This window comes from Lepisosteus oculatus, chromosome 10 (assembly GCF_040954835.1).
Source record: "Lepisosteus oculatus isolate fLepOcu1 chromosome 10, fLepOcu1.hap2, whole genome shotgun sequence".
In the NCBI taxonomy this organism is placed as follows: domain Eukaryota; kingdom Metazoa; phylum Chordata; class Actinopteri; order Semionotiformes; family Lepisosteidae; genus Lepisosteus; species Lepisosteus oculatus.
In genome coordinates this window covers 15,901,747-15,917,567 of record NC_090705.1, presented here as the reverse complement: position 1 = coordinate 15,917,567, position 15,821 = coordinate 15,901,747, and the positions used below count along the sequence as shown (strand labels likewise).

At 40.1% G+C, this 15,821-nt stretch overlaps 1 protein-coding gene across 4 annotated transcripts in view; it reads right to left on the bottom strand.

Annotated features, from left to right (window-relative positions):
• The window catches only part of ctdp1 (CTD (carboxy-terminal domain, RNA polymerase II, polypeptide A) phosphatase, subunit 1), a 129,711-nt gene that overhangs the window by 16,295 nt on the left and 97,595 nt on the right, over positions 1-15,821 (bottom strand). For 2 of the 4 annotated variants that reach the window (XM_069194952.1, XM_069194953.1), the window contains exon 13: positions 11,312-11,488. The exons of 1 other annotated variant lie outside the window; for it this stretch is intronic. In XM_069194952.1, the coding sequence (XP_069051053.1) occupies positions 11,312-11,488 (177 nt within the window). The remainder of the gene's footprint in view (positions 1-11,311; positions 11,489-15,821) is intronic. One more of the 4 variants, XM_069194954.1, reaches the window with a different exon arrangement.

Genomic DNA, 15,821 nt, shown 5'->3' with positions numbered 1-15,821 from the left:
ATTGAAGGCTCTCTTAAAAAGGAAAATCGCTGCTTTATATGGTATATCTCTGCCCAATTTGGAGTCATTTGGGCGACTTTTGAACGCGAGAGTTTTGGGAACGGTTTTTGGAATACCTGTATGTTCTAGAAGAGCCCGAGCTAGGGTTATGGTTAGGGTTTCGGTTTCAAAACCACCGAGACATTTCGCGACACATTCATTGTGTTTTAGGATGTATTTGAAAAGCAGGAATGGCATTTCTTTGTTGTTTTATCAAGAAAAAAATTTTGGTCCCAATTTTGCGGTCTTGTTGTGCGCCCCTGTTCAAAATGGTCAAAAATCAAACGTTTGAAAGGACTCGCTCTTCATGCTAAAATCTCCTGTATTTTGGGTTTAATTCCAAAGAAAATGATCAATTTAACCCAATCTCAGTCGTATTTTTAATCCTAAATTGTCAAATGCACAAAACATGCTTATTTTCTATGCCACTTCAGCACCAGGTTACAAAAGAAATAATTACTTGAGTTTAAAAGCAGATACACTGCAGATGCATTTGAAATATTTTAAACTGTTACTTTATAAAGTAGGTCTCCGCCTAATTAGGAGTCATTTGGGTAATTTTTGAACGTAGGTGTTTTAGGCACGGTTTTTGGTAAACTGAATCAAACGTTGACCACCTTTACATCTGAGGGTCTCTTCTCACAAAGTAAGGTCCTATGTTTGAAAGCATAAAAAAGACAAAAACATGCTGCATTAAGATTACAGATAAGGTTACATTTCCTCTCATTACTGGGTGGTTGATTTTGTTGGACTTCGAATCTGGTGCCAATATACAAAGGAAAACAGGAACCTGAATTATGTTCCCATAATGTCATCTTTTGTCTAAAAATAAAATACACATGTTTGCAGCAGCCTAGGTGTGAAACATAAACACCAGGGAGACAGACAAAACATACTGTATCCTGCAAAACCGCAGCTGTCCAGTTCTGCTGTCAAGCATATATCCATGCTAAATGCTGAGTCACTAAAAACCTTCAAGACATGCCACCCGTCTCAGCTTTTACAGAGGCTGATTGCTTTCACTACAGACCTTTCTGGGCCTCATTCTGTAGCAGCTGCTACACCTGGAAGAGAGGGGGACACCAGGTAGCGCCCTACTGAGCCAGGCAGACAAGGTCAAGTTGCTACTCCAAGCCCTACCAGAAGCTGGGAATTTTAAATTAAATATCCCCAAACTGTATAATGTCATCATTATTATGACATCTAAGTTATTCATTTAAATGCACTGGGGCTTGTTATGTAGACATCTAGATCTGAGATAGCACTTTCTGAAGTAGAATGACCAAACATGGACAGATCAGACCTTTTGCAAAGAAAAAAAAAAGACCAACACACAATTACCGCCAAGCATTTTCCACTGCAATCTTTAATGCCTAAGAGAATCCAGCATATTTTAATAACCATAAGAGCAATTCTATACTGAAGAAGTATGTGATTCAGTCCTTAATCGTACCAAAAAATCAATTATCAACACATCAGTGGTGTGAACTAGGGTTACCCTCCACAGAAAACACTTTTTTTGAAATGTGATGACAGCATGAAGAGTTTAGGATGAACTCAGGTTTGCCCATTTCTTAGATCTTAGCATGCCTTCACAGTACGTCAATGACTTCAAGATTCAGAGAAAACGCACATGCAGAAAAGATAAATAATACAGTATAAAAAAAATCCTGTAAAATGTTAAACACTCACAAAAATAAATGAGCATGCAGTGCACTAAATCATGACATGACTAATTTCTCACATAACAGCTTGCTTTAAGCAAATCAGTTTTATTTATTTATTTGTTCTTGAACAGTTATACCACTGAGCTCTCTGTGTTATATGATAAATTATTGCCAGCTGGAAAACACAATGAACTTCTCCCTGACCCGCAACACTGGCACCCCGACACAGCCACGCCAATCAGATAAACAACCTGTTTGTTGTCTCTCCTGTCTTTTCTTACTCAGGAGTACAGTATGTGTTTAACACACCAATACGATTAGAAACTGCATCACCCTCACACCAGCAGAAGAGAGTGCAGAGGAAAATGAAAGGGAATAACAGATTTAAAGAAGACAGGAATGTGAAAATATGTTGTGGGCTCTTCTCTCCTGGCTCTTGTTAAATGCTGTTTGACAATATGTAGGAATCACTGCACAGCAAGGAAAAATCAATATCTGACAATGTTGACACAGCAGAGCTCTTTCGCTCTCTGTTTGAACCCTCACACATCAGAAAATTCTGACTTGCAGGTCCAAAAATGGCTCCAAACTACTTTCAACACCCAAACTCAAAAGCAGTAATTTCTAGAATTATTAGACGTCTAGGTTTGTGCTTTGGCAACCCTAAAAAACATCTGGAAATGTCTGTTTTTTCAGTATTGGATTCCTGGACTGCAGCTTTAGCAATGCTGAAATTCAAATACTGCAATGTTCTGTATTCCCCTTCAGAGAGAATAGGTGTTTCAGTCACTGTGCACAGATCGACAGCCATGCAGATTCAATTCAATTCAGAAACGGCTCTGAAACTGAAATAATTTTCATATTTGAGTGGCAAGGTGGCTCAGTAGTTAGCGCTGCAGCCTTGCAATATTGGGGTAGTGGGTTCAGTTCGGGACCTGGGGTGGTATCAGCATGAAGTTTGTATTTTTTCTGTTGTGTTCGTGTGGCTTTCTTTCGGGTGCTCCAGTTTCCTCTCACAATCCAAAGACAAAAAGTTAGTTTAATTGGCTTCTGGGAAAACTGGGCCTGGTGTGAAGGTGTAAGTGTTTGTGTCTTTGTCTGCCCAATGACGGACTGGTGTCCCTCCATGGTGTACCCTGCCTTGCACCTGTTGCTTGCCCGGATAGGCAACCATGTTTGGAATAAGTTAGAAGTTAGAAGATGGATGGATAGCAAACAGGTGACTGCATCTAATACTCATACCCATTATAATGTCCGGAAAGATTATGTTCTGCCACCAAAAATTGAATTTACAGGTCTGCATGCTTAAGCAAATCAACATTATTTTATTTTTTTCTCTTTAATGGCCATTTACTGTCTGTAAGTCTTCAGTATCAGAATTCAGGTTTTTAACAAAATATTTGTTTAGTACGATAGAGCCATACAGTAGAAACAACAGATAAAACGCACGCTGTCAGCTGACGCGAGTACTGCACTGGAAGAAAGGATTTGACATTAAATGTGTTCAGAAACATGAGAGACGATGAGAGGCACTCATAGAAACAACATGACGGTGACAGAGCAACCGATACATACAGTCAATAATTTCATGAGAGAGCTGACTTTCGCTCTTCTAGGTGGTCAATAAACATCGACCTTTCACTCTTCATATGCCGATGATAATGGAGCAAAATGACAGGGGGAATTAAAATTTGGAATAAAAGAACACAGTATTCAGGCATTAATGGTGAAGCATTAGAGCTTAGCATCATCGGGAGTTCAGGTTGCAAACCAAGGGGAGACTTGCCAAAAAAAACCCTAGTCCTTTTCATAAGCATGAGACAGAGTTTAAAACCCTTTATATACTTAAAAGTACCACCCCTTTAGCATGCAGATAATATGTATTGTATAGGTCTTCCATATATAGTGCAGAGAACACAAATATTTACCATGATACCTTGATTAATCAAAACTGGTCTTTTCTTAAATCACCACAAGAGCTTACAATGCAATGTTTTCTGAGACGTAATGGTATGAAGTAAGACTAAATGAACAAGAATTAGTGTATGTTAAATGATAAGTGAAATCCTTGTCCGTTTCGCACGTAAGTAGAATATAATTAACCAAGTACTTAGAATCAGGTGGTTAAATAATTGGGTAATAAATGAACAAGCACTAAATTTGGGTAGCACTGTATTTTCTGTGAGGAACACAAGATGTGACAAGTGAGCTAGGCAGACGTACAAAAGCATTGGTTCTGCAGCTCGTTTTGATGGATGGGCCCTGCAGCATGAAAGTGGCTTCACTCATCTCGTGCTGGCAGGTGGATCTCGTCCAGGTTTTTCCCCTCGGTGAGATTTGTTTTCTGTGACCCTCTGGCAGGATGTCGGCTCACCGCCTCCAGAGCCACTTAGCGCTAAGTGTCAAATAAATTACACAAACTGGCAGTTTGTTATCAACTTCGCTTTACGCCCCTGTCTCGGGGCTTGCAAAATCTTGTGCAGAGGGCCAAAATTCTCCAAAATGCAATTGTCTCTCTCCTACATCTAACTCTCCATACATGAGAACAAACTGTAAACACAGCGGCACTGAGTAGCCTAGATGATCCTTCCCCAAGCTCTAACTGAACTGGTCAAAATAAAATACTTGTTTGGGAACCACAACTGTTGAAAACCAATGGTTTCTTTAGGGATAAGCTGTACCAACTCCTCATTAAAAAGACTGCAATTAACTATATTTCCTATAAGACAGTGGGCATTGTGACAATGATAAAACAAGTCACAGTATGAAGCTGAAATATTCAGACAAGAATAAATATTTCTAAGGGCTTATGAAGAAATGCTATTTTTTAAAATCCAGTCTTGCTTAATGGTTACTTGCTGCCTTATCACTCTGACCATGTTTTAGTGAGCGGCTCTGTGCTAGTTTGGGAATGTCTATGGAGACCGTTTCTGCCAGGGTTTTTTTTGTTAAATATTTAATGGTGTTTTGGTTGCTTTCTGTTTGTTCTACAAGAACAGTCTGAGACTAGATTCTGTCAGCTCACATCAAAAGATGTGGCATGTATGTGTGTATGTACTGTATACACACACTGCAGCTTTTAGATTTGATTTTATTGATGCGATATGGAATTTCTTATATAATGGCTGCAGGTGCATACAAATTATTGTCTCTACTGAAGGCAAGTGAAATAAACAAGAGTGAGAGTATTCAGAAATATCAGTAATTCCTTACAGAAACCACACATTACTGAATTTCTTGGCTACAAGAGCAGTAGAAATGTACTTTTCTCAATTTCATCCTGCTCTGGAAAGGCTTTGCTGTTATAGTTCAAATGAGATAAGAGTTTTTTTTTCCCCCCACAAATGATTAATGAAAATAATAGGTGAAACAGGCTCAACAGATGGTTATTAAGAGAAATGAAGCAGATCATCCTTTAATTTGAATCGCTCCAAACCCAAAACTGTGTGAATGTAACCCATGTTTTAATATCAAGTACATGACAGATAGACAGCCAGATTAAATATACATGAAACCGAGCAAGTTTCTTAGTAAATGAAAAACATTTTGAGTAGCTATGAATCACCTGCACAGCGTGAAAATGCCTTTCAGAAACAGGGCCTTCAATGGCAACAGGCACTTGGGATGTGGGCTCGGAATTTCCAAGTGACAGGTTATGGAATTCACTGAAGTGCTCTCTAATCCTATTTCCATCACATACATACTTCACTGGCAAGATCATAATTCTTCAAACCTAAACAGCAACATCCCAGATTGCAGGCCTCCTTTAAAAGTCTTAAAAGGAAGGCGGAAGCACACAACGTTTCCACATAGACAGGAGAACAGAAGCGCGAGCTGGTCACCCAGGACACATTGTGACCTCCAGGTCCATCCACAGCTGCTGTCATACAGTTTTCCCAGAAGGGAAAAAGAAAATCTCATTCACACTCAGGCAGCCCTGGGGGGATTCATTTTCTTCAAGACTGAGGTACTGCCCCACACATCCCCCAGAGACCGGACTAGCTCCCGCCAGCACAGACAGCACTGAGAATGAGAGCCTTCTCCTTGTTATGAGGTTAAGAGACTGTAAAGACTTCCATCTTCCTGCCTGCTTCGCTCTGGATTCTCTAAAGCAGATGGACACCACTCCATAGCCACTTCCGCATCAAGGGAAGACAGCATTTCCTTCAGTTCGACTTATTTCTCGACGTTTGACGCAGATAATCACAAATAAAATTAAAGGCTGGATTTTTTCCTTTAAAGCCTAACCTTATGCACCTTTCATCTTGACACACAGATCATGTCTACTGTAAATCGAGCCCTGTTGAATGTTATTACGATGACTTTTTAAGCCCTAGGATTACAGGATCTTTAACTTTAACAGGACATGTAAATGTGAACAACAAATTTCACAGGGACAAGTCAGTGACAAAGAGCAAACTAGGAAAGAATGTCAGTAATTGAATGACCAGATTTTCGCAGCAGTAAACACAGAGAAGGTGTGTTAACCATAATGAGTGTGGGGCTCAGTATGGTTTTTATCTCGCGTCTTTGTTACAGATATATGAGTAAATGCCACATGCCACATTTCCTACACAGCAATTTCAGATGCCTGTGCTGTTTACATCAGCGTCCAAAGACACGATTTCAGCTATTGGTAAACATTTTTACATTTCCTTGTCCTGTGTAAAGCCTGCGTTAAGATAGTACTACTGCCTACATAATAGGATGACATAGACCAATCCAGGATTGTGTAGAACAAAATTGTTTTCAGGGTTACCAGACAGAATGTACTGTACAGCCTGCAGCTAAACAGGCGTGAAGACAAACTCCTCTGAAGATCACTTATCAGCAATTAATTGGTGTGGAATTTGTGCTCGGGTATAACAACATTGGATCCATGACTCAAAAGGTGTTAAAGGCAAGACTCTACAGTAAGCATCCATGTACAGTATAATAGAAACATAATGGATCCGGGACAAAAGCAGCAAGATTTGGGGAGACTCATTAAGCCTTACTACATATGGACTGCAGGTCTGCAGACTTGTGCGCGAAGGAATCATTGCAGATGCACAAACGGAGGCCAAGAGGGGGCTCCAGAGATGCCCGACGTGTACAAAATGGCCCAGGGGGGTGGAAATAAAGGCCTTGCCTATTTCAGCTTCTGCTTCCTGTCCCCCTCCCTCCGCATAGTGATCTCCAGCGCTGCGCTCGGTGCTGGACTGGGAGTCCTGCTGGGGCTTCCCGGGTCACTGTTCATCTGCGTCACAGCGCCCGCCGAGTGTTTTTAGTTCTCCTCTGAGCTCAGGAGCCCACCGAGCCTGAGCCCCCACCGAAACGATGCGTTACGATGTGTCCCGCGTTTCTAGGGGACGAGTTACTGCTGTGCCTCTGCCCTCATGCACATCCGCATGAGGACTGCCAGCAGCCATATCACCCTGCAACTCACAACTGGCAACCCACTGAAGCTAAGCTCCTGTGAGCCTGGTCAGTACCTGGATGGGAGACCTCTTGGGAAAAACTAAGGTTGCTGCTGGAAGAGGTGTTAGTGGGGCCAGCAGGGGGCGCTCACCCTGCGGTCCATGTGGGTCCTAATGCCCCAGTATAGTGACGGGGACACTATACTGTAAAAAGGCGCCGTCCTTCGGATGAGACGTAAAACCGAGGTCCTGACTCTCTGTGGTCATTAAAAATCCCAGGGCGTTTCTCGAAAAGAGGAGGGGTGTAACCCCGGCGTCCTGGCCAAATTTCCCATTGGCCCTTACCAATCATGGCCTCCTAATAATCCCCATCTATGAATTGGCTACATTACCCTGCTCTCCTCCGCACTGATAGCTGATGTGTGGTGAGCGTTCTGGCACACTATGGCTGCCGTCGCATCATCCAGATGGATGCTGCACATTGGTGGTGGGGGAGGGGAGTCCCCATTACCTGTAAAGTGCTTTGAGTGGAGTGTCCAGAAAAGCGCTATATAAGTGTAATTATTAATTATTATTATTATTATCCGCAGCAAACCTTCGTTCTAAAAACGAATGCTGCTGGTGATGAATTTATAAGATAGATCAGGAACTAAGCTCTCACAGAATTTGGTACCGCTTCACCGCGTTTCGGGGCCTGAATAAATGGCTCATGGGGGGGGTCTCGAACCCTAGTCCTGGACAGCACCAGCCCAGCAGGATTTATATAGGTCACCTTTAAATTGTAAGTTTCAAATGGTCCGGAACACTTAACACCCATTCAATAGATGATTTTTTCAATGAAAAAAGTAATTTAGAGATAATTTGCAAAAAAAAAAGATCTCTCAGGCCTCAAGGACATATGAGGAGTTCCCTTAATTAAGCAAATTACTCGCAAAATTGATCAGTAACTCACTGTGTTCCAAATCTTAGACAAAGGTTATTCAGGATTTCCAAGAGCAGGGCTGGAAACTCCAGGTTAATCAATATGATCTTTTTTTGGAGGGGGTACTAAAATTTGACGCGTTGGTTATGATTCAGATTCTGAGATACAAAGATCTCAAGTCTGAGGAGACGGACAAAGCTGGGGCTGCAGAGCGAGAAAGGGAGAAGAGCTCTACTCAATAAATACTCTGGCTGTATCCTGAGAATCCGGAGCCTCTATTCATTCCCAAGGGCGTGTTGGTCTGCTATAGTAGGGTTGCTGGCTACACAAGCAAAATAAAAAGGTTTTTTACATCAAGGGTACTCCCACTAATTGGCACCTATGAATGAAGCATTTTCACCCCTAGAAACCATGATCTACAGGATTCAAAAGGAATTTAGTTCATATTTCATGATGTAGGACTCTCGCATTGACAGAAGAGATTCATTTGTTATTCTTAACACCTCAAACTAGCCCTGTTCTTATTCTGGGTCAGGGAAGGCTTCTACAATGAATTCTTATAAGGAAAGATGAAGAACTCTGAAAACCTTTTCTTAAATGAGATGAACAGTCATACTGGAAAGTAGGAAACCAATGCAACCCTAAATCTTTTCCTCAACTTACTATGGATGTTGGCTAGTTTTATCAAAAGATCTTACTCCCTTTCTGCAACTTCTCTTCTGCAACAAAGGAGAATGCCTACATTAGAAAGTTCCATTCCATAACCTTGTGATGAGCAGCGTTAAAAATGGGAAGATTACTTAATCTGACATCTGAAACACAACACAAAGAGGCGGATGTACTATTACAAAGGATCCCAATGGGTTACACAGCCTTTCGTATCTACAGTCATTTGTCAGGATTCTAACTTTACATTTTCAAAAGATTACACATTGGGATACATTCAACTCCCTTGATATAAATAAACGACTGATAACATATGACTGGAGATTGCTTATGAAAAAAGGATTCCCTTCACATTCATTGCCCTAGAGCAATGTTCTCACAGTGCCAGCTGAGAGACTCCTGGGAACAATATCCTACTGAAGGCTTTACAGCAGAATTTATTTTACTTTGGGGAAGAAAACACATCTATCAGGAGAGATACATCGCTCTCTCTAAAATGTAGAGTCTTTTTCTTTTTGAAGGATTGAATGGACATAGTAAAGACCTCTTTTGTTTCTTGGGCATATATTTTGTTGTTAATTGACCCTGCTCCAATATCTTAAAAGGTCTACACCACAGAAGTTCTTTGGGTTTTCTTTGGCAACAGGCTTATATGGCTTTTTCTTTTGTCAGACGTATTGAACCAGAACCCTTTGACTAACATGTGACAGGAGTCCAAAAAACATGGAAAGATGACAATGGCCAATCTCCATAATACTGTATTTTTAATATCAATTCAGAGCTACAAGGAGGGATATGGTGTCGGTCTTACTCTTTTATCTCATGGAGGATTTGATGCAAGAGACGGCCAATATGTAATGTGATTAAAGAATTTACATTTCACGCTGAAAACTCTGCAGCAATGCACCCTGTAAAAGGAACGTCTTAGGAGCTATTCTCTTCACACACACAAACTGTCTTTATCCGCACATAAATGTCAAATACCGTATACAAGCCTAGTTTTTTTAAACCACAGAATCCTGCTGTAATACCTTCTTTTCAACAACCATGAAAATCTCAAGATGGCGTACAGGTACATCAACAAATTTACTCTGTACAACAAACACTGGACTAAAAGCTGACTGCAATTCACAAAACTGTTCAAACCACCACAAGCAGAGTTTTTGTCATAAGTACAAGGCTGGGAAGGAGAACAATATTCTTAACTGGAATTCCTGAACTTACCAATATTTCTTGTGTGCTTCTTTTATAAGGAAATCTGTATTTTTTTTCTGAACAGTGTCACAATTATAAAATTCAGTCTGCGTAGGGTGTTGAGAGTTGAAAATATTGCTGCTACTGTACGTTGACTTTTCAACTGTTTTAAAAAAGGATATGCCTCCCTTCTGCATGATCAATTTTTAAACTAAAACCTCAAACAAAAAAGTATACTTACATTAGGAAAAGCAGAACACCAACATTTTTACAGAATAATTAATCTTCTTTCCTACTAGCACTACCCATTCGATTTCACTAGTTCACTGTGTATTTTTCCATCTGTCATTGAAAAACACAAATATATGCACCTTTTGAGAAGAGGCCCAAAATAAATGTGCAGAGTCTAAAGATGCTGATTCACACTGGCGGTGAGAAGGGTCAAGGTTCATGGAAAAAGTAAAATATCAGCATGGACCAGATAAAATATGATTTGTTTCATATAACTAGTCACTTGACCTCTTGAAAGCAACCTGGAAAGTACCTTTTTTTATGAGATGTATTTATTTCCACAGGAAGTACAGTCAAAATTCTAATTTCTTCAAGAAGCTTGCATGCATGCGGCACTTTAGCCAATCGGAAAGTAACACTCAATCACCGTTACTAACACACCCATAAATCTGTAGGATCAGTGGAGAGCATAGGTCAAGACTCTAAGGATTCCTAACCAGAGGTTTGGGAATTCAAGTCCTTACTGCAGACACTGCTGTCGTGTCCTGAAGCAGAGTGCTTTAAGCCCAATTGCTCCAGTCATCCTACTTGTAAAATAGATCCCAGAATTACTGGGTTTAAGCCTGTGAAGACACTGCCTCACCTATAAGGGAGTCGTGTACTCTCAGTCTGCTTCATACTACGGAAACCTGTAATACACCAAGCTAATGAGCTCCAAGGCTTGATCTTAGACTTTACTTACTTTTATTATACATTAAACGCCAGATTGGAAAGGTCTGGGGCCAAAAGCTTGATTTGCCATTTGTAGCTTTTGCAGCTGAAATTGCCCGGGTCCTCAAAGTTTGCAACAAGGGTGGTCTGTAGACGAGTGCTGCGGCCTGAGCCGATCATGGGACTCGCAGACAGCACGGCCATTAAAAATACATCCTCTGAAATGGAACGGTCAGTGAGACCCTCCTATAGAACGGCTTCCACATTAGACTTTCATATTGAGAAATAAAAACCAAAAAGCAGTCTGAGAGCTAACCCTAAGAACTTGCAAATGTTCGTAAGAAAAGGTCTCTGCCAGATCCTTGTTGTTTTACAAGAACAAGCAGGGGAAAGGAGAGAGGTGATTTCAAGTCCCAGAGAGCACTTTTGGAGAGTAACAGCTGCTTATGACTTGCACCGTGCCCTCTCTATTGCCCAGATACCTGCGGCCAGGGGGGTGGATCGTGGAGCTGCAGAACTCCATCCTTCCGGTCCAGTCTGGAGCGGCTCCACCTTCAGAGTCTGTCCGCAGGGGCATCGCTGTTGTGTTGGGAGGGCTGGCGTAGATGCTGCGCTGTATTTGATTCCTCAAGTCCCGATAAAGAAAACACAGAAAATTTCTAATTTCGATAAGACAGCTCATCTGCCTGCTGCAGTCAGTTGCCGTAACTGAGATTAATTTAGATTAAAATACCGTTTAAAGGGAGAACAATCACAGACACCGAAACACAATCCAGTCCTGCACAATGCTGTGGGGAAGTTTTTTTTTTCCCCGTAGAAAGAAAATGAGCACCGGAGAAATTTTCTGACAAGCCACATTCCAGAAGTTTAAGCGGTAATGCCTGAAAAGAGTTTCCACTCTTCAGACACACATCTGTAATAGGATTCTCTTACTGCAAAAATACACTGATAGTCAACTTATAAACAATGATTAAGTTAGTTAGCTGGCATATTCCAGAAACTGGATCATGAAAACAACATATAACGTTTATAAAGAACACACCAAGCCCTCCAGTTTGTTGTCTATGGAAAAGGGTTTGACATTGGCGTTGTCCAGCGTTGTCATTTTTATGCACCCTTTATATGCAATTCAGTGTCTTCAGAGTTTTATAAAACTCATTCAACAAACTGGTTTTAAAAATAAAAAATGTAACAGTTTCATTGGTACTGAGTTCATGGAATATAAGGTTAACACATATTCAGTACTGGTTAACATCCGTGTAATCTTGTAAAATTTCAGAATTCTGGAACTAGAAGAACAATAAGACCTCTTGACCTGGTACATGTAGTTTTTTTTCCTCATTCTCTCACTAACAGCGGCTGTGAGGTTGAGCCTTAGAAACAAAATAATGAGTTTCGAAGACTCTTGTCATCAAGACTGTTTAATGAGCCATAATCTACACTTTCAGGTCAACCTGATATCTTCTGTGGCCAATCTTTTGAAGCCGAACTGTGCTCAGTTTATCTGACCTTACCTTACCGAAATGAAACAGAGCAACTCGCAGTAAGGACTTGCTAGGTGTCTGCTGTTGAAATTAGAAACTGGAACCTTTGGCTTCAGGACATGAAACTGCAGACAACCTCACATTTCTCCAATATTTTCTAAGAAAAATTAATATATATTTTTCTGCTTCTCCCAGTTTGGAATCAACTGAAAGAGATGAAGAGTAGATCTAAAAAAATGGGCCATCCAATTGCATTTTTCTTTGATAATACAGGGGATGAATGCATGGCTGAAGGAACTCTCAGTTATAATAGCAGACTGGATGAAAGCAATATCAGAATACAGCTTTCTCTGTGTCACAAAAGTCACGGCAGAAAAGTGTGCTCTTTGATCAAGTCAAAAAAAGACCAATTAACAAGACAATTATCAGCTGTAAAAAGGTGGAAAGATCAGATACTTTGTATGGCTCAATGACTACTTTGTGAATAGCAATTGTGAACTTAAATACAAAATGTGAGGGTATACTGTAAATCCCAAATTCAAATGCAAACAAGCTTGATTAGAATGACAGGGATGCCAAGCTAGAGAATTTGACTTACAGATGCTCATTATCCACCTGCACGTGATAAACAGGCTCGTTTGTTTTGTTTTGTCATGCTGTGTCATTAAGATAAGCATGTTTAAGAAATACAAAACATCCCTACTTCAGATTCTGACATTCAAATGAGCCAGTGATCAAATGAGCCAGGGATTTAACCAAATACTTGTGAAAACAACTTGTGATTTTTTTGACAATGTTCCTCTCATGAATTGTTTGATGGAGTGCAGCAGCACCCGGTCACATAAATACACATTAAAAGTGGACACAAACACAGATGTCCTTCTCAATTAGCATTGTCCTGGGTGTGTGACAAGTTGAGAAACTGTGACAGTTTTTTTTTTCATTTATAAGAGGAATTGTGTCACCTTTCCAGTTTTCAATTTCTGCTCATCAAACTACTGTCTTAACATATTTTATGGCAAAGCAGTTCCATAATTAAATCTGAGAGTATGTAAATATATTACTTTTTAGAGACTTGGTTGTGTGCTACACACAGGAAATCACGTCCAACCATTAAAACCAGTCAATTTGTACACATTTACAAAACTGTTCTCAAAGTTTCACTTGAGTGATTTTCTGCAGATCTTCAGCAAGGCTAGGCTTGGTCAGTACTGGGATGTAACAAAGACCAAGAGGTGGTGCTCTTCTCTCTGGACCAGAATTTCCAAACCAGTGTTCCAGTATGGTGACTGGAGACACTATGCTGAGGTACCATACTGCAAATGAGACATTAAACCACAGTCCTGACTACTTGGCTATTAAGGAACTCATGGAACTGTGTATAAGAGAACAGGTGTTAACCTCAGTGTCCTAGCTAAATCCCATTCAGTGCTTGAACAATCCAGTTTCCCAAAATCTCCAATATATAAGTTACAAATGAGAGGAGGCCATTTTGGATCTCCAGCCTCTTTAGTAGATAGTAGCTATGACAGTAGTATTAGTGCCCTGGATCAAACTACTGAACCCGCTACATGGGCTACATAGCCTCCTCTTGCTTAAGAAACATTCTTATGTTCTAAAATGTTTGCTTCACCTTCTAGGAGTGTGAGAAGCTCGTTCTTTAACACTCTGAACACGATATAGGGTCACATCACCCCGGCTGCGTGCAGACTTACAGTACATTGACTGGTGTTTCTGTAAAGGAAGTGATAAATGAATAAAAGCCAAGATATGTGCCGGCAATTCGAACTAGGAAGAGAAAACGGATAAAAAAATGTAATTGGGCACAACACAAGAATGGTCTGTAATCCAACAATGCAACATACTAGCCTAAGATAATCATTAACGTCGCATTAGTATTTGTTTACTTTTTCATTCATCCAAAAACAATCTCCATCCATTATTCCTAAATTACACTCTCTCAGGATCTTTCCTGTTCATTCACTGGTGTTTTCTGAGGTCGTCACACCAAGAACAAAACAATTAAAATTATATATATTTTTTACAACTCACACATTGAATTAGGCTTTTATATCCAGTATGAAACCTATTTAGAAGCTACAGTACATAAAATGGCAGATCATCATTCATAGCCTTTTATGTCCACTTTTAATGCGGACCAACTGAACTGTAAGGTTACATCACCCCAGTCTAGAAACAGAGTAGATGTAGAATGATTAATATGTTCATTTTGACTGTCTATGGAATAGGATACATTAAACCTTTTAATTTATTAGTTTAATTTCATGCAGAGGTTTACTGAATCTTAATGTTTGGGATGCAAAGCTAAGTAGGCTACAATTCATCTTTCATTTTAAGGGACAGTGCCCTGTTAATTCTTACAACGTCCCAAGTTAAAAAGTCTGCTCTTAATTGGTTTGTTTGATAGTCCTCACTATACCACTTTCTATAGCTGTTTCAACCAGTAGCATTCAAAATATACTCACGGACTTCCAATGTACTGTCATCAAAAGGCTCTGTCTCTCAGCACATTATAGATAATACAAATTCTCCATCCCTTCATCCCTTCATAAGGCCTTCATTTACGATGACTAAATTATCTTTGCTCAGTGTGCCAAATAATGATTTAATTCACAAGAACATCCAATTAAACACTTCCCCTCAGTATTTCTAATTTTTTTTTCTACTGGATTTTTACTCTTGGGCATAAGAAGCCAATTATGAGGTGCATTAATAAATGATCCAACAAGCCTGATTACAGTCAATCCAAGCCTTTCTGAAACCTATTTAGCTGTTCTACTGGGGATGCTGTGGCCAAGACATAAAACCTTATGTCTTTCAAAGATGAATTACAGCACAGAAGAAGCCCCACGACAACTCCTACAAATGTTTTCTGTGTAAAAGAATAAGGCCAACGTTTTATTTAACAATTGCTGCACCCAGACTCTGAACGGCCACCAGCTCATATCTTTAATTCTATACAAAACTATACTATACTACTGTACATTACAACTATTGTATTCTCTTTAAAACCATTTCAGTAGCTCCAGACTAATGTTAATGCTGGAGAGCAGTTTAAAGTACAGATTTGCCTTGATTCCACATAGCTGACAGACATGAAAATGAGAACCCCCCCCCAAGTGGAAATAAGAGAACAAGGAGCACAGTTGTCGGGGAGACAAGAGGGCAGGTGGAGATATACTGTAAGTGAAACAGAGAATGCTGGGAAGGGGGCATTTCTAACATGCGTATAAACTTAGTTTGGCATGTCTGAGGGTTACTTCTTTGTTTTGGAAACATTTTATTGATAGAGATGTTTATAACTTCTGCCCCATGTACTGTACATCTGACATTGTTATAATACGTTTCCTGTTTTGCCCAGAGTGCAAAAACTAGAGGCAAATACACTTGGACTTTGCCACTGGAAATTTATTTTGTGGAATTTACTTTTTCAGCAATTAAAAAGGAGTAAACCCCACACTGTCACTGTTTCCACAGCCCCACACAG